Consider the following 20,819-nt stretch of genomic DNA (forward strand, 5'->3'; position numbering starts at 1 on the left):
AGCCTGTGTAATTAGGCTCACCATTACAGATAGTGTAAGTGAGGAAGGGAAGACAACGTTTGGGAATCCCATACCCAGCAGTCCCAGCCAACATGCAGCCCCTGCAGCCCTCTTGTTTGCACCATATCTACGCCGCAGCACAGCTTTGGGATTTTCTGAGCCCCAGCTCTCAGCACCTGCAAGGTCTGGCCCCTAACTTGACCTTTTCCTTGTCAACCCCTTTGGGTACTGAACATCAAAAATTCTCTCAACCACAGTCCCACTGCTGCCACAAGTGCCAGCACTAGGCCACTTTCTACTTGACTACGTGGGGATTTAAAATAGCACAAGCCCAGCAATTTTCTGTTGGAACTCCAGAACAACCGGCAGAGGATAACAGTTCCAGCATGCAGGTAGCCTGGTAAGCTTGTTTTCCAATCCCCAGCTTGTCTTTTCCTCTCAGATGCTTTTATTTTACAATTAATGTGATTACTCATGTAGTTTAAGATCTGAAAGACAAACAAGTCCCTGCTTTATGTGCACGGAGCATAGCAGAAGAATAATTGAATTAAAATGTTCTGCGAATGGTGAAGAAGCCCAAGGGGGATTGTTCCAGCAGAGTCACAACCAAAGCAGCTGCTGTTAGCAACTTGGGAGCTGCTGTCACACTGTCTGTAGGAAGGGAAACAGTCTCTGACAGTCAGGAAGGTGGTGGCAGGGCATAACACAGTGCATCAGGAGTTTAATGAGAGCAAAACCTGTTGTAACAGGCAAGCAAGAAGAAGAAACAAGCTTCACCGTCCTGCGAAGAGCAGATGGTCTAAAGACCAGTCAGTAGGTGGCACTAAAGCAGTATGAGAGCCATGTAACTGCCTGTAGGAAAACACGAGTGCTCTCCCATCTCCTTTGGTTCAGGAGACAGAAGTCCCCCTTTGTCATCCTTGTTATTCACGTGTCACATCTAAAGGCTGTGCACTTATGTGAGACCTTACAGCTTTAGCCAACAGCTCCGCAAAAACAGACCACCACAAAAGCCTTTTTCTGAAGCAGATAAAAAGTGGCAAAAAATAATAATAAAAAATCTGCTGTTTATTTTTAAGATTTACAACACGCTCACAGTCCTCCTCTGATGCTGTAGGTGTTACACTAGTCTGCATTTGGGCACGCACAGAGCTAAGGCTTCCTCTTTGCCCAAACTCACTTTGTTTACAGTCCGTGAGACCTACCTGGTGCATTCCGAGATCCGTGCACGTTTTCATTTCTTTTTTGATCAAGTCTGACACTTTTGCCCTGAGCAGGGACAAAACAAAAACGCCAGCTGACAGTGCACAGCCTAACAGCCACGATACCTGTGGCATCTGCCAACAGGAGTTTTTGGAGTAATTCCAACCTCCAAAGGGGGTGTTGCTGTAACAATATGTGGATGATCTTTTATTGTTAGGACAGGAGAAAACAGCTGTGAAGGAAGGCACTAACAAGCTATTTGAATTTCTGGGAAAACAGGGCTTGAAAGGATTGGAAAATAAATTAAAATTCATAGAAAAAGAGAAGTCAAATATTTAGGGCATCTAGTGGCTGAGGGGGAATGAAGAATAAATCCAGAGAGGATTCAGTGAGGAAACAGGGGAGGTGATCAGGCATCGGGTAATAGCGAATAAAAGGTTATGGTTTGTTTACTGAAATGCGCTCCTGATTGACAGGCCGCATGCCATTGCACTCGCAAATAAAATAACTTCACAGAAGATCCTGTCTGAAGAAAATTATTTGAGGTGTTTCTCACAACAGTTTTATTTTCAAACGGGAATCAGGTTATAGCACGCATGAGCTGCTTAGATCTGTATCAGTCCTTCTTTCCTTCCGCTAGGATCCTGCCATTACCTTGTGGAGAAGGTACAGAAGGGAACTGCAGCCACCTGCCTGCCCTGTCTAGCAGCTGCCTGTTACAGAAACGCATCACACACGGCACCCACACAGTTCCTCAGCTGCCCTACCTGCATTCTTCAGAAATAAACCCCCAGAATTCATGGCTTCTAGGGATTTCAGTAGTAATAAAAAGAACAAAAAGCCTTTACACATCCATTGTGCCTGTGTGCTGCCAAACACCTGGGGAGAACTGAAAATCAAAGTGAGGCTTTTCAGCATTAGGAGCTGGTGCTACCAGTTGTATCGAAGCAGTAAGACCTGAGTAACTGCAGGGTGCAAGCTGGATTTTACACAGGCTTGCAGCAAGGAGGGCTGATGTCATCGGGACTTAAACCATGCAGAATCAAACCTCATTCATTTGTAGGAGGAAGACTTAAAAGAAAACCGCAGGCTGGGCTAGCCAGCTCCAGAATGGTGAATCCACACCTCAAAACAGATCTTGTTTAGTTTTATTTAAAAAAGCAGGATGAGCACCCGCAGCAGAGGAACAGAGGCCAGAGCACTGCCAACACAAGACTTATTCCAACACAAGAATTATTCCTTTTGAGTTAGTATTAGGAAAAAAAAAATGCTTCACTGGTTCCTGATAGTTTATTGGTTGAATTCCAACAGGAATTTCACAGTCCTTTAACACTTCCTGGTAAACTTCATAAAAAGGCATCACTGGTCCCAGTGCCTTGTCCCAGCACCACAGTGGGTATTTACATTACCCTATTTGGCCTACATTTGACTTAAATGCTACAGAATTTCCTTGCCCAAAGTGCTCTATTTGGGCTCAGCAGCTGCTCTGCCCTGAAGAGGCAATATTTCAGTATCAAGAACAAAACCTCCCATCTTTTAAGTAAGTTTACTAAAAGCTTTAAAACCCCACTGGATAAGAGAAGCAGGGTGTGTTGAGTGTAACTAACATCCTTTAAGACGCAGCAGCACCAGAGCGCTGATTTTCTTTAAATACCCTAAGTTCACAAGCTCATTTCTTTTTAACAGTACAATGCTCATATACATTAAAAAAAATATGTATTTATGCTATTTTTCAGTCTTCAAGCATTTGTTTAGCATCAAAGACAGACCAAATAGATGTAATATGAGTCCTTGTAACTGATAAGCTTTTGTAGTCATCTTCTCAAGAGCTTATGACTCTGGCTTCTCTAAATGACAGCAATATAACCTCAAGGAGTAATGTAATGCTCTGATCTCACAAATAAATTGGCACTAAAGCCATATACGTGATCAATTCCGCCAGCTGTTAAATTACAGTCACCTCTAACACCAGCATCGAGCAATTTAATCTTCCACAAACACAAATTAGCATGGAAAAGAGAGTACTCTAAGTGGGGAGGAAGCAATTATCCATAAAGGCATTTGGCGTGGATGAACATCAATGTCCCAGGCTGTTTTACACTAACCAAAGGTCAGCCACCTGGCTTCCTATCAAGTTTGAAATCAGGTGCTTTATGCCTGATAAGACTGTACATACATTGAAGCACACACCATTACGAGGTGCCTCAGGTGAGGAAAGGAAAAACAAAATCAAAGCCTGAGAAACTTGCACTGAGCGAAAGGCAGTGTGAACGAGATGTCCTAGACCTGACAGAGTCTCCTCCTGTTCTGACCCCAATCCCAGAGCTACCCAGTCAGCGATCCTCCACCTTGGGTGGGCGCAGGGTAAGCAGTCACCGTCCCCTGCAACACCCAGGTGACTGCCCAGACAAGAGCACATCACCACAGGTGCACTCAGAGCCTTCCAGGTGGCTGGCAACAGGACAAGAAGCGAAGCACTCGAGTGGGAACACAGGAAACTCTGGTTGCATACTGGAATTGTATTGAATTCATGCCTGGGATCAAATATTGGAACACTGTGCCCAGAGAGGTGGTGCAATGGCTGTCCCTGGAGTTGTTCCAGGCTAGACCAGACAGAGTCTTAAAGCCCCTCAGTCTAATTGCACCAGCTTTGAGCAGGGTCTGGACTGGATGACTTGGGGATGCTCCTCCCAGCCTGGCAAGGTACAGGCTAAGGAATGAAGTATGGGAGCAATCAAAGTCTCTGCATCTTTAGCTACCTACCAACGTCCCAAGGATGACCTGGAGGCTGGCTGAGACAGGTGTTTCATAGCCTGGAATTTCTAAAAATGCTTCACAAGGCTGTACCTGTGCTCCCGCCCCCACTCATAACTCATTTATACCCAAGTGAAACACCAAACTGTCTTAGAAAGCAACACAAAAACTGTGAATTAACTTGCCTGTAGCTTAAAACCACAATAAACTTGGCTCTAGACACAAGACATGTTCCTTTGACCCCACCTTCTCTAACAGAAATACATGGTAGCATTGTATTATTAAAAAAGCAGCAAAACCAAACGTGCACAGCATCAACAAACTCCACCAAAACAAAACTTCACCACACTTCTCTCCATCTGGGAAGAAAAGGAGAGAATAAGCACATGGCAAACATTAGCCAGCTTGGCAAACACGTGGTTCGAGTAAGCTGAAATGCCGTGTGATAAAAAAAAGTGGGGTAATCACCGTGTTAAAAATTCCCTTTCCAACCCTAGGCAGGTTGCTTGGCCTCTGTTTCAGCTCCCCACTGCAACATTTCATACCTCTTACTCTCTGCTCAGTTTCTGAAGACCAGCAGTTCGTGTTTGATAACAGCAGTGGCAGCTGCCAGGAAGCATGCTACACTTTACATGTTTGGAAAAGGCAAGCACTGCAGAGCCCCATTTTGTCCCCACACACTGTGCTGGCTGGATACGCTTCCAAAGCACATGTCCAAAAGCACATTTATTTATTGCACCCACCTCTGACTGAATCATTCAATTCTGTTAAAAGGAAAAAGGAGTCCTGCCAGCTCACCTGCTGTTTCAATGCAGGGGTACGAGGGAGGAGGTTTCTGCCATTTCCCATCTGCATCTTTCACGTGAGATCTGTCCGAAGCAAACGTCTCCAGGTACAGATCTGCTCGTATCATCCGGATTTTCCTGAACAACAATGCAAAATTGTATCAAGAGATATATGTACATAACGCTGCATTAGCCACTCCGGAGAAGAGCCCTTTCTTCCTCCCAGGGAGCCTTGGCTTAGTTAAATACTCCACTCAGAAACACTGGGCTAAGCTGCTGGGCTGTTAAGAATAAACATCAGCAAGGAAAGGCTTTTGATGATTAAACAACAGCAATTAAAGAGCTTTAGAAAAATAATGCAGTGCATTGAGTTTCTTGGAGTATAACAGAAGACTTCTATCAGTATATATCCACAGAGACAACTTCAACTTGGACTTCATGAAATAAAATTCATGCTCTTCATCTTTATTTTTTTTGTCCTCACCTGTGAAATTCAGGATGAAGGCTGTCATCCAGCCTGAAGGCCTCCGTGCTGTACATGTCAAAAGGACAGGGGAATGGCAGCTCTGTGTCAAGATCATAAATGAAGTTCTGCTCCCCACTGGAAACATGAAGTAGGATAACGTGGTAGTCCTGGGAAGAACGGTAATTGTCAGGAGTTAAACAGTTGTTAACCAGAAACCGGCACAGGGAGTAGAAAAAAAGCCTCCTGGAAGCTGAGGCTACAGCTTCTCTTCTTTAGAGACTGCTTTCTGATGCTCGGGTATCACGCCTGTGATGTTCCAGCACCAGGAGAGACGTTTCCTAATGCCTGCCTCAGCCCTCGTGCCTTTTGGTAAGCCTTGCTATTCTCCCCATTACTTGTAGCCTTCTTTGGTATCAGCCTGGGCAGCTAACCTGAAGAGTACGCTAGTCCTCATACCACATCTTTGATTCCTTAACATGTAGGAAACACGGGTATGGCAGGGGGTTGGAGAAACTCCAGTTATTATTTTCAGTGTTAGTTACTTACATTCATTGCAGTTTTCCAAAAAGTAAATTGAAGATAGTTGTTGTTAACTCCTATTCCTTCTCAGATCATCCCGATAACACTTGGACCTCTTTTTAAACCAAGCCTTTTGTACAATATAAACACACTGATAATTTTCCAGAAAATGATTCTGTAAGGACAGAATTTCAGAAATTCACAGATTTTTTTTTTTTTAAACAGAATTTCTGAAACAAATTGCCACGCAAAATTGATTTTTTCCCTCCCATACAGTATAACCATAACTACACATCTTTAAAAGGAATTCTGTAGTGGCAACTACTGAACTACATTAAATTAAATGACACGCCAAAAACTCTGGAAGAGCTTACATACAAGCTGGCACCTGAAGACATGTATTGCTCACGTTTTTCCATCCCATGTCAGACCTATATGGATATTTTCACCCGTCAGCTTGTTACAAGACATCTATTTAACATCCTACAAAGCTGGCGGGCCCCAACAAAACCAGACAGTAATTTTCACAGAACTGTTGTGCACTCTTACCGATGCTAACTAAGCTTTGTCACCTGGTGGTTTTATGGGCCATCTCACTGCTATTTCCCTGTGAACAATAAAAGGGTTGCATTTAGGCTGCTGTAGAAGAATAATAAATACTAATATAGAACTACAGGACGGCTGAGGTCGGAAGGGACCTCTGGCACATACAGAGTGCTTCCTGATGCTCAGGGGGGACATAAACCTAAATTCATTCCAGCAGAGGTATCTAACACTACCCACATCTGATCCTGCAGACCTCAGCTACAGAGGCACGCACTTAAATTCTGACAAAGAAAGAACAGAGGGCCTTACCCAGACAACAGGCTCATCTCCATGCCCTGACTTCTGTTTCCAGAGCGGGACCTGAAAGTTAAGCAATTTGGCGTAAACCACTCCTGACTTACAGAGATTAGTTTCACGTTGGGTAAGTTCTTTGCTAAACTCTGCATTTCATCAGCTTGTATCAGTGCTGCTGTCAGAAAGCTTGCTCCAGGTTTTATCTTTCAGAAACATTAAACTGGACACTATTCTGGACCATATAATGTAATATTCCCCCTAACCTGATGGATGACAGGGAAAAATCATCCCACAGCCCTTAGGGGCACCGTGATTCCTTCTTCCCACAATCCAAGCGTGACAGGTAAGGACATTCATAGAAACATTCAGGTTGGAAGAGACCTTTAAGATCATCTAGCCCAACCTTTAACCTTTAATTAAGATTCATCTGTTGTTTTAGGGCAACTTCTTTTAAGCTTGGAAAGAATGCCATGAACCTTTTGTTCCCCTGAGGGTATCCTTATCCTTGGGGCTTCTAGAGGAGAGAGCAGGGCTCTCTTCTGGTGCAGCAGTTTGAGCTGTTTCCTTTTACTGCTTCTCAGGTTCTGGTGTTGCCTTGATGTCTTGAGCAAATACTGCGTGGGGTCTGGAGGCCAGAAACAAATGAAATTCTTCATGCTCCCAGGTGCTGCTGCCTGCCTCTCAGCTGCTGCAGGGGGGCCTGGGGCCAAGACTCACCTACCCCAGGCTGTAGTTAAAAGGCCTGGGGTAGTTAAAGCGCCTCCCACCTCCCCCCGCCTGTGGTTTACCACCCCCACGGAGCGCACAACTCACCCACTCACCATCCTCCTCTCGTTGGAGATGAAAACCGCGTAGAACTCCTCCACAGGGCGCTCCCCCCGACTCCTGATGTAGTCGCACAGCTTCCACACGTTTTCCTCACTGCAAAACACAACCGTCGACGGCACCGTTTTCTTTTCAATCCCCTTTTCACCTTCACTTCCAGCAACCCAAACCGGGCCGGGAAGGTTTCCCTGCGGGGTTTTTAGCTCCGTTTTCAACTCCCCCCTTCAGCGTGCCGCCAGCCTCCATTCAGGCGCCGGCCGCCATTTTCAGGCGCCTCCCTTACCAGTAGCAGCCGGTGTAGGCGCAGGCGGCTCGGGGAGGCACCGCCGGCCGGTACCGGTCCTCATCCAGCTCCGCCATGCTCCGGGGGCAGATTTCCCGTGCTGGGGAACGGGGCCGGGCTCCTGAGGGAGCCGCCTGAGGGCGGGCGCGGAGCCCGTGAGGAGGCGGCGCCCGCCTGAGGGGGCGGCACGCGCCGCTTCCCGCCCGCCAAAAGGCTCAAGCGGTGCTGCGCCTCCCGCATGTAATCCTCCGCCGGCAAAGATTTAAAAAATACTTCCAAAAAAAAAAAAAAAAAAAAATTAAAAGAGCGGGCGAGGGCCGGCCCTCAGTGAGGGCCGGAAGAGGGAGCCGCGCCGAGGAGGGAAGCAAGGGGGGAGGAGGGGGATGGAGGGCTCCGTGTGAGGCGGAGGGAGCCGCAGCGGGCCGCGGAGCCGCCTCAGCGGGCGCCGCGCCTCCGGGAGGCCCTGCGGCGCCGCCATGGTGGTGCTGAGGCGCAGCGCCGGCAGCCGCCGGCGGTCCCTGGCTGCCATGGACTCGAGCTCCGAGTTCCTCTCGCTGCAGCCCGGCGGCAGGAGGACGAGCAGGCAGAGAGCAGCCCCGGCCGTGAGTTCCCGCGGGGTTCCCTCCGAGCGAGCCCGGGCGGGGAGCTTTGGGGGGGGGTTCGTTCACCAGCCCCCCACCCCCTCAGGCGGCCCCGCGGGCAGGTGCACGCGGGGGGTGCTGAGGGGGCTCGGAGAGCAAGGCTAAAAATCAGGGTTAATTAGTGCTGAAGTAAAAAAACGTTAGTTAGGGGGTGTAATGTGGTTACGACTTCCCTTAAGGGGTTGATGGTGTTAGGGAAAGCCCGAATTTGCTCTTAGGGACGATTTGTGTGTCTGGTATTTCATCCACACCATTTCCAGCTCCGTCTTGCTGCTCCCATCCCCGCTCAGCATCACCTGAAGGAATTGGCTGCTGTACACACAGCTAGCTAGAGCTCAAGCTCTGCTCTTCCCAAAGGCAGAGCAGAACCACCTCAAAGCACCTCCCAGCTCTCAGGGCGAGCCCCGCCTCCGAGCGATGCTTTCAGCTCTCTGTGCCGCCGAGCTCAGCGTTCTCGGCTGTTTGGGTTCAGGCTGGGGTTTTGTTTTGCTCTTTCTCTTCCCCCTTCTCATTTCAAGTCTACTGAACTAAGTAGGAAGCAGCCCTTGGGGTGTCGTCTCTTTGCAAGCAGGCGCTGGAGGCTGCTTCAGTATCTCCACTTTGCTGTTGCAGTGTGCATGAGAAGCGGTTGTCAAAGCCTGCAAGGACTTGAGCTGCCCGTGGCACGTGAGGGAAGGCTGTGCAAAGTCAGGCAGGGCAAACAGCTGGCCCGCTTTCCTTGTGGGAGCAGGAATGGGGAAGTTAAATGTAAAGTTTTCACTGAAGCGAAAGCAGAATCCTTCTCATGAAACAGGTTGTAAGGTGTGTTTGGTTTGGTTTCTTTCTTTGTGTTTTTTCACCTCTTTGCAGAACTTTCCCATGCTTCGAGGCACAGAGTCAGTCCTGTTTCGTTTGTAGGACCGCCAGCCTTTGCTGGAGCACTCATATAGCAGAGACATGTAGAAGTGCCCTAGATGACAGAGATGGTGATCCTGCTCCTAGCTGCTTGTTCACATCCTAATGTCTCTTCCCTGACTTTCTGGTGCGCAAAGACTCGGCAATAGCAGCTTTTGCAGTTTTCCTGATACCAGCAAGCCATTTACCTGCGTATTTCATCCATCTAGATTAAGGAGCATGCAGCAGAAAGTCTCAGGTAAACCGGAGTCTGATGGCTTCGTCTTCTCCCAAGTTTCCAGTCCCAAGGAGTCCTGTGGCAGACCGTAAGCGGCGGCTGTCCCTCTGGAGGCTGTTTGTCTGCAGCTTTACAACCCCGCTGTGATTCCTCAGGCCGAACAAGGTCGTTTTGTTGTGACCTGTACTTGACACCCGTGTGCTCCAGAGTTCCCTTTTTGTTTGGGGAAAGTGGGAAGTGGCCCTTTTCTCTGCTGAGCCTTCCTGAGTCATCTGCGTAGGGACTTGACACCAGAGCTCCTAGCCTAAACACACTTACCTGTTTGGCTGGCACTTGAGCATCTGCTTGCTTCCTTAGAGACACCCAACAGCTAACTTCTTAGAAGCAATTGTTGATCACTTCCCATAGTAGGAGGAAAATAACTTTCAAACTACTACAAAATTCCTTCCTGCAGTTTCCTTGCTCTGGTTTAGCCACTTGCTTCTGCTGAATTTCACTTCTTGAGTGCGTTTTTTTCAGCCTTGTATGACTGATACGAGCCAGTTCTGCCCTGCTGGCAGCCTGCTGCAGGTAATGTAGTGCTTCTCAGTGTCTGCTGTCTCACTGACTTGGGATGCTTTTGTAGGAGCCAGAGGATGGTCAGGGCTCCTGGTCCATTGTTCCTGGCTGTGCCCTTGTTTGAGACAAGGTGAAGATAAAAGAAGAGCTGATAAAGAATAACACGAGTACACGGCACTGTGCTTGTTGCAGAGAAGTCATCAAATAAATGCATAACTATGTGTACAGAGGTCTCCTGAGTTATTCCACTCTTTCCTTTCTTAAGCCTCCCGGAGGAAAAACATTAAACATCACTGTGGCAGACCAGGCTGGTCTCATCAAGCTTTAGGTCTTGTTTCATCTCTGCTGGGTCTGGGGAATAAAAAACGTCTTCAAGAGTTGTTTCAGATGCCTGGATTCAAACTTGTGCTAGGGCAAGCATCTCGTGAGGCCCCTTTCTATCAGCACAGAGAACAGGAGGAAGAAAAGCATTCTCCCACGTGCCCTTACCAGTGCCCTCCTCTAACTTCTTCATGCCTTTGCTGTTACCTTGAGGAAACACTAACTAAGCTCTTAGTAAAGTTAGTGCCGGGAAGCAGAAGAATCTTGTCTATTTTCTGACTTTGGAGTGAAATTTCATTTGATGTACTCTTGCTGGAACTTCATTTTGTAAACAGAACGACCCCCCACTCAAGGATATCACAGCTTCCCTCCCGTACTAAAAATGATAGTACTCACCCTTGTAGGAGCAGCAATGTGAAGAAGGTCAAGGGCAGTAAGAAGGGTTCGAAGCTTTGATATAACAAGCCTTACACTTTTTTTTGACAGAGCTCCTAATAAGCATCTTTAGCAAGGTCTGGAGATGGGAGAAAAACTCGAACTAGATTTTAATTCTAGGATGTATAATGTCAAGCTTGACTGTTCCTCTGAACAGTCAATTGAATTTAATTTTTTTAAATTTAATTAGTTTATTCTCTTTAATTTAAATTCAATGGAATTTCAAGTTTTGAATTTAAATTCCAATTGAATTTATTGAAAAAAATTCCAATTGAATTTAAAGTTTTTGTTGTTGTTGTTTTTCACGAAACACTAAGTTTATGTGAAAGGTTTTGCTGCAATATCTTTTTGCCAAGGATATTAAGCTTAAGTTATCCACAAGAAAATGGTGGGGAGAGGGAAGCTTTAGTTTTGAAAGCTTTTTTTTTTTTTTTTTTTTCTCCAGGTTTTTCTTGAGCACAGCAGCGTTTCAGTGTCTGCCTGCCATTAGTTGCCCCACTACCAAGTCAGGAGGGTTAATTAAACTTGCGTGAGGCAGAATTTCTTTATCTGAATCTACGTGGTTCACATAAATATATTCTTATTTCCTTCTTTCCCTAGGATTATTCTTCTACCAGTATTGAATGTTTCAACGGACACCGTTTAAGATCAATGAGAAAAAGCATCCTGCGGTGTTCGGTCTCCAGCTTTGAAGAAAGTATGGCGATACTGAGGGGAACTGTCAACAGAAGACGCTTTTCAAGGTACTGTATTTCTATATGTTCAATCTCTGTTCGATTTGTAGATTGAAAAGCAAGAGAGAAAGCATGTGCAGTGAGTTGTGGCCTGATAAACCTCCGGCTAAAATCAGCAAAGGCCTATGAGCATGCTGATGGCGTACCAGTACCTTAAAACTAGAATCCTTCTTCTCAGTGAAAGTCTTTTCTAAAAAAATATGTGTTTTTTTCCCCAACCCCTTTGAGGTGGTGTTGTGGTTTAACGCAGCCGGCAGCTAAACACCACACAGCCCTTCTCCAACCCTCCCACCTCCCTCTCTGGGATGGGGGAGAGAAACGGGAAAGTGAAGCCTGCGAGTTGAGATAAAGACAGTTTATTAAGACAGGAAAATAATAATGATGATGATGATGATAATAGTACTGCTAATGCAGTTGCTCACTACCCGCTGACCAGTGCCCAGCGTAACCCCTAGCAGCCCGGCTGCCCCGCCCTATCCATGGTGCAGCGTGTTGCCATAAGGCAGAGCTACAGGCTGGGAGATGAGTGGTTGGAGAGCTGCCAGGCAGAGAAGGACCTGGGAGTGATGGTGGACAGTCGGCTGAATATGAGCCAGCAGTGTGCTCAGGTGGCCAAGAAGGCCAACGGCATCCTGCCTTGTATCAGAAACGGTGTGACCAGCAGGGCTAGGGAGGTGATCGTCCCCCTGTACTCGGCTCTGATGAGGCCGCACCTCGAGTACTGTGTTCAGTTTTGGGCCCCTCGCTACAAGAAGGACATCGAGGTGCTTGAGCGGGTCCAAAGAAGGGCGACGAAGCTGGTGAGGGGCCTGGAGAACAAGTCCTACAAGGATCGGCTGAGAGAGCTGGGCTTGTTCAGCCTGGAGAAGAGGAGGCTCAGGGGTGACCTTATTGCTCTCTACAGATACCTTAAAGGAGGCTGTAGCGAGGTGGGGGTTGGTCTGTTCTCCCACATGCCTGGTGACAGGATGAGGAGGAATGGGCTAAAGTTGCGCCAGGGGAGTTTTAGGTTAGATGTTAGGAAGAACTTCTTTACCGAAAGGGTTGTTAGGCACTGGAACGGGCTGCCCAGGGAGGTGGTGGAGTCACCATCCCTGGAAGTCTTCAAAAGACGTTTAGATGTAGAGCTTAGGGATATGGTTTAGTGGGGACTGTTAGTGTTAGGTCAGAGGTTGGACTCGATCTTGAGGTCTCTTCCAACCTAGAAATTGTGTGTGTGATTTCTGTGTGCATGGAATTCTTTGGCCAGTTGGGGTCGGCCATCCTGAATCTGTCCCCTTGCAGCTGTTGCTGTGTGCCAATTCTGATCGCTAGTAGGACAGTGAGACACCGAAAGGTCCTTGGCTTGTTGTAAGTACTGCTCTGCAGCAATTGAAACATCGGGGTGGTATCAGCACTCTTCTAAACATCCTTTTACACATCCTAAGCCAAAACATAGCAACGTACCCGCTACTAGGAGAACTAACTGTCCTAACTGAAACCAGGACATGTATCTTTTCCACTTGGGTGCTATTGCTCATAAATTTGAGAATTCAACATGAGCAAGCTAGGAAATGTGGGTACATACAGAACCGCATGTATATGGTACACAGCAGACTTGGGATCTGGATCCTCCGTGAGGCCTACAGGCTTCTCTTTGTATACCATGGAGCACTGGCTTGTAAACATGGTGAAATTTCCCATCCTTGATGGGTCTAATACAAAAAGTCTCTTCTCCCTTCTCTCCCCTGTCCTCTTTCTTAATGTAGGCAGTTGAGAAAGCCGAAATTGGAACAAAAAAAAGAATATAACACAGGTAAGTGGCTGTAACTCCCCGGGATACCGATTTATGCTGGTTACTGAAGAGGATGGCACTTGGTCACTCCATCGCTTTCATTTGGCCCCAAAGCCTTCTGTAGTCAGCTGAATTCACTCATCAGTGACTTTTCTGTGAAGAGAGGTAGGTGCAAATAGGAGATTTTATGAATTCCTTGGGGAGGGAGCAGTGTGAATTGCAGCTTCGTAGGCACAAAGCAAACTGTTCTAATTGTGCAAAGTAAATTCATACTTGGTAAGTTTAAACTTAGTTTTATAGGTGGCAACCACAAAACTAAACCTTAGCTGTGATCCTACCACCACAGTGGTGTAGCTCTTCCCTTCCCCTTGTCCTCTTGGCTCTTTTAATGACAGTGCAAGCAACAAACCTGTGCCAAAGGGTGCTGTACGGTAAACAATGGGCAGGCTTTTTTCTAAAAAGCACGAGTTTGAGTTATCTGGTGTTTGGGTGTTTCTCTTGAAACGATTCTTACCTCCTTGAGCTGTTAGATCATAATGCAGGAAATGAAAGTGCTGCATGCATAAACAGAGTAATAAAACATACACCTCTTAGGAAGAGGCTTGCAATGTAATAGTGTTTTTTTTGAGCACTGTTAGATACAGTTTGACATGAATGGAGTGAAAACACCTTAGAGAAAGGTGTTGATTGTTCTCACTTTTCCAAGACAGAAATAACTGGAGTAAATTTCCCTCCTGCATGGAACAAAAGTTGCACGTTTGTTTTTGTCTGGCTAGCTTTCAGTCTCTTTAAAAATTCTCTACAGGTCACAGTTTTTAAGTATACAGTTTAAACGTGCAGAGCGATAAATAAGTGTAATGCAGCGGTTGTGTCAACAACTTCTGATCTGAAATTTAAAGAAAAATCAATCCACTTTAGGGTGCCTTTTTTGTTTGTTTACATTTTACAAGAGCAATGGTGAAATAAGGAGAATCCCACCTTGACTGTTTCAAAATACTTTTTCCGCGTTTCAGTCACCAGAACATTGAGGAGTAGAGCTGGTGCAAAAACTATGAGACGAGTCCATGGAGAAAACAGGGACTTGGAGCTGCGCCGCAGCTGTAGAGTCCGACGCAGTCGGTACTCTACTACTAACTCGTCCATTCTATTTGACAAACTTATAACAAAGTAAGTCATCTTTTCTTGCAGACCTCTTAAAATGATCTTTCTTAGCAAGCCTTTGCACTATGGCATGATGTTGGCCTTGACTTGCTCTTTTTTTTGACAGCAAAGAGGTATGGCTGCTCCTGGCATTGAGAGTTCAATTTGTTGAGTTTTCCCCATTTGGCAGTTTTCTTAGCATCAGAAGTGCCGTCATTTTTAATGAATTTTTTGTTCCATACTCACAAAAGTGAATGTAATGCTTGGTTAAGAAACTGAGGACGGTTTGATACAGTCAAAGCAAAGTAGTCCTAGCGATTCTGCATTTCTGTCCATGGTTTATTTCTGTTTCTGAAGCCAAAATTGTTTTCTGCTTCAGAATTTGCTTTCCTTTCATTTCATCATTTTCTACAACACGAAACTTAGATTCCCATGTAGAGAAGAACAAACAGCCTTTCCTTGGTTAACAAAAAATGACTTAATGCTACTGTGCAGAGCAACTTAAGTAGGATTAAAAGTTGACATAATTTTTTTATATCATCTTACTAGGATGTCAGAATTCTTATTTTCCTCCTGCATTTAAATATATATATATTTTAAATGTGCTCAGTAAGAGGGGAAAATAAACCTGAAAACAGCGTATGTTTGCAAATCCTCAAAAGCTTGTTCTTAAATCTCTATCAAAACTAAAGATTTGACCTAATTTTTTGGTAATGTCTAAAGTCTTGGCTAAGTGTCAATGACTTTTGCTTTGTGCATACTACATTAAAATCTCTTATTGATTGTGTGTGCTGTTTTATTTTTTTCATACATACCTAACTTTGCTCTTACATGTCAAGTTTGTATCTTAGTACTGCGGAAGTTGTGCTACAAAAAATGGATGAAATGGAGCAGATGTGTAGATGCCAAAGATGTTGGGAAGATGTTGAGGTACAAATGACAGAGCAAATACTCTGTCAGTTTGCCATTTTTGTAGAGTATTTCACATAGGGAAGTAACTTAGTTGTAATTTTAATTGAACTGAAATAACTTCCTTCCAAAGAATAGTGTGGTCTAAACTACCATTTGGTCTTGCTCTCTGGTTATATCTTCATGTCTTACTGATAGGGTTGTGCTCCAGATATCTTTTCAGAGTGGAGGAAGCATCTTCTGCAGAAGATGTGGGATAACGGGGAGATGCTGAAATGCATGTCTTCCACTCCAGTTTCTGAATTGCCTTCTGCTTTTTGAATGGACGCTGTTTACAAACAGCTGTTTCAGACTTGGGTTTTTACTCCAAATGTTACTAAAAGCTCTGCCTGGGGGACTGAATATGCAAAAAGACTGGTGCTTTCCATCAGCTTGGCAGTTTAAGCTGTTTAGCTTTTTATCCTTAACTCCTAAATCATATTTCTCGTCATGCTCAGGAACGCACTTACTTGGAAAGCTTAACAAAAGGCAGTGCATAGCTTCCTGTGTTGGTCACTCACTCGAATTTTGATTCCTGTTAACGTTTTTTTTCCTGAGAGCTCACAAAGAATCTCCAGTATCATGTAGCTTTAATCATCTGTTACAGGGAAATGGAGCTGTTTTCTTTAATTGACCTAACTTGCATTTTAGAATTCTTCCTTGGTTGCAAACTGCTCCCAGAGTTTTCAGGAACTTGAAGCCTTTCAAATTTCCAGCTGAATGAACTGATGGCTACTTTATGTATATTTGTTTGTGTGCTGGCCTTGCCTGAGAGCTTAAATAAACCCCTGTCTCTAGAGGAACCCCTGTTAAAGTTGTATGCAGCAATCATACTTCCTCTGTCTTAGTTTTGCTCTATTAAATTCAACTATTTTATTAAATTACTGTTCTTTTGAATGATAGGCACATCATTTTAAAACTTCCCGATAACCTACTTTCATAGCTTTTAGTTTAGCTCTGAATTCCCTTTTTTTTCTCTCAAATCACAGAATGGTTGAGGTTACAAGGGGCCTCTGGAGGTGACCTGGTCCAACCCTCCCCTGCTCAAGCAGGGACACCTAGAGCTGGTTGCCCAGGGCTGTGAAATGAATCCAGAATTGTCCACAGTACTTTTTATTAGCATCTCTCACACGCCTGTATGATTTCTTTTGGTATGTCTGCTAGAAAGGTAGTTCTTTTTCCTTGGTTCTGTCACGCTGTAGGTTATTAACCTCTGATTAACTAATGCACTCAGTTTTGTATCTGGGCAAGTATTTAACCACTGCATGTACTGAGCCCTGGTTTAGAGCAGAAATTCTTGTTGCTGATTGTGGGTGCACGCAATCATATTCCCGTTCTCTCCTCTTGTGCAATAATTTATTTTTTGTGTGTATACGGGGTGCCTCGATAATGTTACTGTGTAAGCATCAACAGACAGACGTGTCTGTCAGTGGATGTATGTGTATGCACGTCTGTTTTTCTGCACGTTTGTGACTGATCTTTCTTGCTGCTTGGAATTAGGAGAACCTTGATATCTTCACCTGTGTGAAGTCAGACTTTGAAAGAACTGGACCTGGCAGTCCAGATGAGGTTGGTGAGTTCTGGTTTTAAGTTTTCTTTACTCTGTTCTAACCAAAAGCCTTAAACAATTGAAAGAAGCTAATCTACAGGGTATTTGTCTTCTGTAAAAATTCTGTGTTGCTATTGACTTCACAAGCCTTAGTATGAGCTCTAGGGCTGTACTGTAGTGAGCTCAGAACAGGTGAAAAAAAAAAACACCAAAAACAACAGCGCTTTTCCAAACTGCTTACAAGATAAAAGGCAACAGATGGTTGTAGACAGGTGGGAATGGAAAGAAATGGACAGCATTACTATTACTCAGCATGCGAAACGGTGATACCGCTACAGCAGGAGCGTGACAGTTTTCATGGTTTTGAGCAGCACAGCAAGAATTTTCAGGAAGCAAGGTAGATAGGCTGCCAGATGTTTATGAAATGCTCCTCCCAAGCGTGAAGCTCAGCAGGAGGGAGGATAGCGTTGTGCATTTCTGCGTTTAGGAGGCAGTCGCCGTAAGCTGCTGTCAGGGCCTGTAATTAGGAGCTGTCATCTGGGTACTCAGTGACTTGTGGAATGAGGTTAAGCCACGAAAGGCCATATTAACTTGGAAGTGATGGGAAAACTTACAGTTTTTAAGAAGAATGTTAATTGTGATTAAGGCAGTAAATTAGATCATCCTTGTAGGAGCTTTCTAAACAGATCAGAACAGGGCAAGACTGTACTTAAGGACCGAAAAGGGTGTTGCAGTAGATGAGCTGACAAGTTAGATTATGTGAGAGAGCTCACCTGCACACCTGCAAAGGAGCTCAGAGAGACAGTGACAGGAGGCTGAGCCCCAGAAAATACTTTGCTCCTCCCTTCAGAGGCCCAGAGGAGCAGAGAGATGCACAGTGGCAGGTGGGAACCCGAGGGAAGTTCTTCGGAGGAAGAATGGCTGGGCCATGGACTAGTAAGGGAGAAGCAGAGTTGACTCCTTTGGAGGTTTAGTTAGGAAAACATTAGCTCAAAGTCTGAATAAGAGTAGCTTGAATACAAGGCGGGGGCCAGTCTAGAGGGAGAAGCTTGGTTAAAGTGTGTGGGTTTCAGGGAGCTGTGCAGTAGAGGCTTGTAGAGAGGAATTTTAAATAGCACGTTGAATGGGAAATGAGCCCGGGGCAATTAATTGATGATCAAAATGCAAACTACAATTTTAAATCAGGAAAGAGCTAGAATATACTTTTATAATGAAAAATACGCCAGAAAAGAGTGAGGAAAGTGTCAGTGTTGTTACAAAGGAAGTTACTGGAACAAAGGAAAGGGTTAGTGGAGCAATAAAGCAGAGAAATTCATGCTTTTGTGATAGAAGTGTTGGAACACCAAGGACTGGAGATGGTAGTGATCACAAACTCATTTACTGATCGCTCAGTTTTCCGTGTGCTGTCTGTATACCCCATGGCACCTACCTTGCATTCAGAAAGCAATGCAACCTTTGGGGTTAAAAAATAAAAACCAAAGAGGGCGGTGCTTTCCAAGAAAAAAAGATAAGTCCTTTTGGCAAACAGGTAGGTGAACGGAGTATGTACGTTCCTTCCTCGGTGTCCTGCTGTTAACGTGAGAGGATATTCACCAGAACCCAGTAGATAATTGCACTCTGGTTTTTGTGTTTTTTACCATCTTTCATGAAACAACTTCAGGTTACTTGACAGAAGCTAATGGCCTAAGCTTATGTGCATTTGGCATTGTTTTCTCATTGGTGAGCTTCAAGCCTGTGTCTGGCCCATTATTGCTCACAGAATTTGTGGCAGAGCTAGACTTGGACTTAGATTACTGTGCTTAGTCTTAGCACTACAGATTATTAAAACCCTTTCCATTAAACACTTTCTCAAACTAAGAAGTGACTTTCTGAAATAGCTGTTTTCAGAAGATCTGCATCTTAGCTAAGCAATATGACAGAATTTTGCCTGTTGTTAAACACTGAGGCTGACGACAAGTCCATCAGCAGTTTCAGAGAGGACAGACAATGTCTAGATGCATGCTCATCTGCTAGGATTTGTGATTTCTGAAACGTGACTTGCATAAATTCATCTTAAGGTTTTGCAGGATCCACTGTGTCATTAAAATAATGATAATAATAAAACTTACAGGCATCTGTGTAATGCATTTTGGATTTCATATAATTTGCAAAAGTACTTAACGATTCGGTGTCATTTTGTGGTACAGTACAAACATCAAGAGGAAGTGAGAACAAAGAAAATGACGGTGAAGATGTTCCAAGGCGTTACAACCTTCGACGGAGGAAACCTGTTGACCGCTACCAAGCTCCTATGGAAAGTAGGTTGAACGCACAGTTTCTCTTAAAACCTTATTTCTTGCACATAAGTGAGATAATTTTTTTCAATGCAAATACATGTGTTTGCGCACACAGTTCTGTTTCAGTTCTGTACCTTCATTCTGCACATGAACTTCGCTGTTTTTATCAGAAACGTGTGTCCTGTGCCCATTGTATTTCTTTGCTGTTTGGCGTACTTAGTGCTATGTATCCTTGATATGACAGTAATTAATCACACTTAATAGTCTTGCTCTTGTGATTTTCAGTTCACCTTTAAAAAGGGCGTAGTTTTCCACTTGTACCATGCACTGATGAAAAGCAAAAACGGTTAAAAATTCTTCTGGAATTAGGGATGAGTGAAACACGTGGCATTTTCTTTATCTTTTGATTTCCTCCTCTCTTAAATGTATCTGTATCATTATTCTAAATTCTTTCCTTTCAGTAAGACAAAGAGATCGAGAGAGGACTAACTCGGGCCAGCCCTGTTCTGTCAGACAGAAAGAGTCACTTGAAAATGCTGGGTCACAAAAATATAGAAGACATGCCAGGTTGGTGTATGGCTAGTGATAGCTCTTACTTAACCGTAGAGCTGTCAGTCTCCTTACTGCATAATGCTTCAAAGGGTTTTCAGTTTAGTGGTAATTACAGAGTAAGTTTATGATCGGTACTTTGGTAGTCTGAGGACAGAGAGGAAAGAAATATTTGGAGGGCAGGAGGTGGATACTTTTAAGTTGGTTTCTTTATTAAATCCAATATTTGTGGGTCGCTGATAAGATGATTATGGAGGTAGTGTCTGAGTTTCTGTAACTGAAATTCTTTGGTTCTGGAACTGAAGCCAGAATCCCCCCTTAAAAATCTTAGTCAGACTATTTAATCTTGAAGGATACAAATTATTTTCTTAAAGCCAAAAATAATTTTATTCGATTTAGAGGGAGAGGCTTTATGGAAGTTTTGTTGGATTAAAAAAAAAAAAAAGTTATCACTCAAATACTGACTCTAGTTTCTGTTTGGAATCAACTAATGTTTCTATATGAAGTTAACCTTAAACAATAAAAGATCTAAATGAAATCATAAATTGCCTTAGTGGTGATAAAGGCTTCTTGGATTCTGTAAGCAGTTAGTGCGTAGAGAATGCTGTTGATTGCCAGATATTTTGTTGAGCATTCTTGAAAGCAGACAGTTGTCACGAGGAAAATCATGTCATGGCCTTTGAAATCAGATTGCTAAGGAGTACAATGGACTGGAAAATAGATCTCAGAATAAATTTTGAGATAGAATTCCCTTAATTTTTGGTGTTACTTAGTATCTGTTCTATTTTCTTTTTAACTTTCTGGTTTATATGCTTGCTTGCAGACAGAGACATGCAGATGACATCAGTGATTCTACACCCTCTTGCTCATCTCCCTTGCTTAGCACATGTGATACGGAGGAGAGTGGTGAGAGCAGTGAGGACAGTGAGAGCACATCTCCAAGAAGGTTGCTGTCATTAGAGAACAGGGGAGGGATGAATCTCCTTCAAATGAATATTTAGCCATGTTTAAGTTTATCTAAATTTAACTGTGTGAGTTTATGTCAATTAATTAGGTCTTCTGTATATTAATTAATGTTTTCTACATTTGCTTGGCATTATTATGAAAA

At 44.3% G+C, this 20,819-nt stretch overlaps 2 protein-coding genes across 4 annotated transcripts in view; one reads left to right on the forward strand and one right to left on the reverse strand.

Annotated features, from left to right (window-relative positions):
• LOC140000605 (protein N-terminal glutamine amidohydrolase-like) overlaps nt 1–7,903 on the reverse strand; it is an 8,428-nt gene extending 525 nt beyond the window's left edge. The window contains exons 1-5 of one of the 2 annotated variants that reach the window (XM_072030703.1): nt 7,676–7,903; nt 7,389–7,488; nt 6,583–6,633; nt 5,227–5,375; nt 4,756–4,880 (exon numbers count right to left, since the gene is read on the reverse strand). In XM_072030703.1, the coding sequence (XP_071886804.1) occupies nt 4,756–4,880; nt 5,227–5,375; nt 6,583–6,633; nt 7,389–7,488; nt 7,676–7,752 (502 nt within the window). In that variant the 5' untranslated portion in view covers nt 7,753–7,903. The remainder of the gene's footprint in view (nt 1–4,755; nt 4,881–5,226; nt 5,376–6,582; nt 6,634–7,388; nt 7,489–7,675) is intronic. The other variant, XM_072030704.1, reaches the window with a different exon arrangement.
• Nucleotides 7,904–8,011: 108 nt separating this feature from the next.
• On the forward strand, nt 8,012–20,712 carry LOC140000604 (ATPase family AAA domain-containing protein 2-like). Of its 2 annotated transcripts, XM_072030701.1 has the most exons (9): nt 8,012–8,277; nt 11,342–11,484; nt 13,224–13,270; nt 14,263–14,416; nt 15,229–15,319; nt 16,838–16,910; nt 19,073–19,183; nt 19,624–19,729; nt 20,535–20,712. In XM_072030701.1, the coding sequence occupies exons 1-9, from the start codon at nt 8,152–8,154 to the stop codon at nt 20,710–20,712; spliced, it is 1,029 nt and encodes a 342-aa protein (XP_071886802.1). In that variant the 5' UTR covers nt 8,012–8,151. The 2 variants fall into 2 exon arrangements, with proteins under 2 accessions (XP_071886802.1, XP_071886803.1); XM_072030702.1 differs by lacking the exon at nt 20,535–20,712 and having other exon boundaries at nt 16,838–16,906; nt 19,624–19,735.
• Nucleotides 20,713–20,819: the final 107 nt, after the last annotated feature.

This window comes from Anas platyrhynchos, chromosome Z (genome assembly GCF_047663525.1).
Source record: "Anas platyrhynchos isolate ZD024472 breed Pekin duck chromosome Z, IASCAAS_PekinDuck_T2T, whole genome shotgun sequence".
In the NCBI taxonomy this organism is placed as follows: Eukaryota; Metazoa; Chordata; class Aves; order Anseriformes; family Anatidae; genus Anas; species Anas platyrhynchos.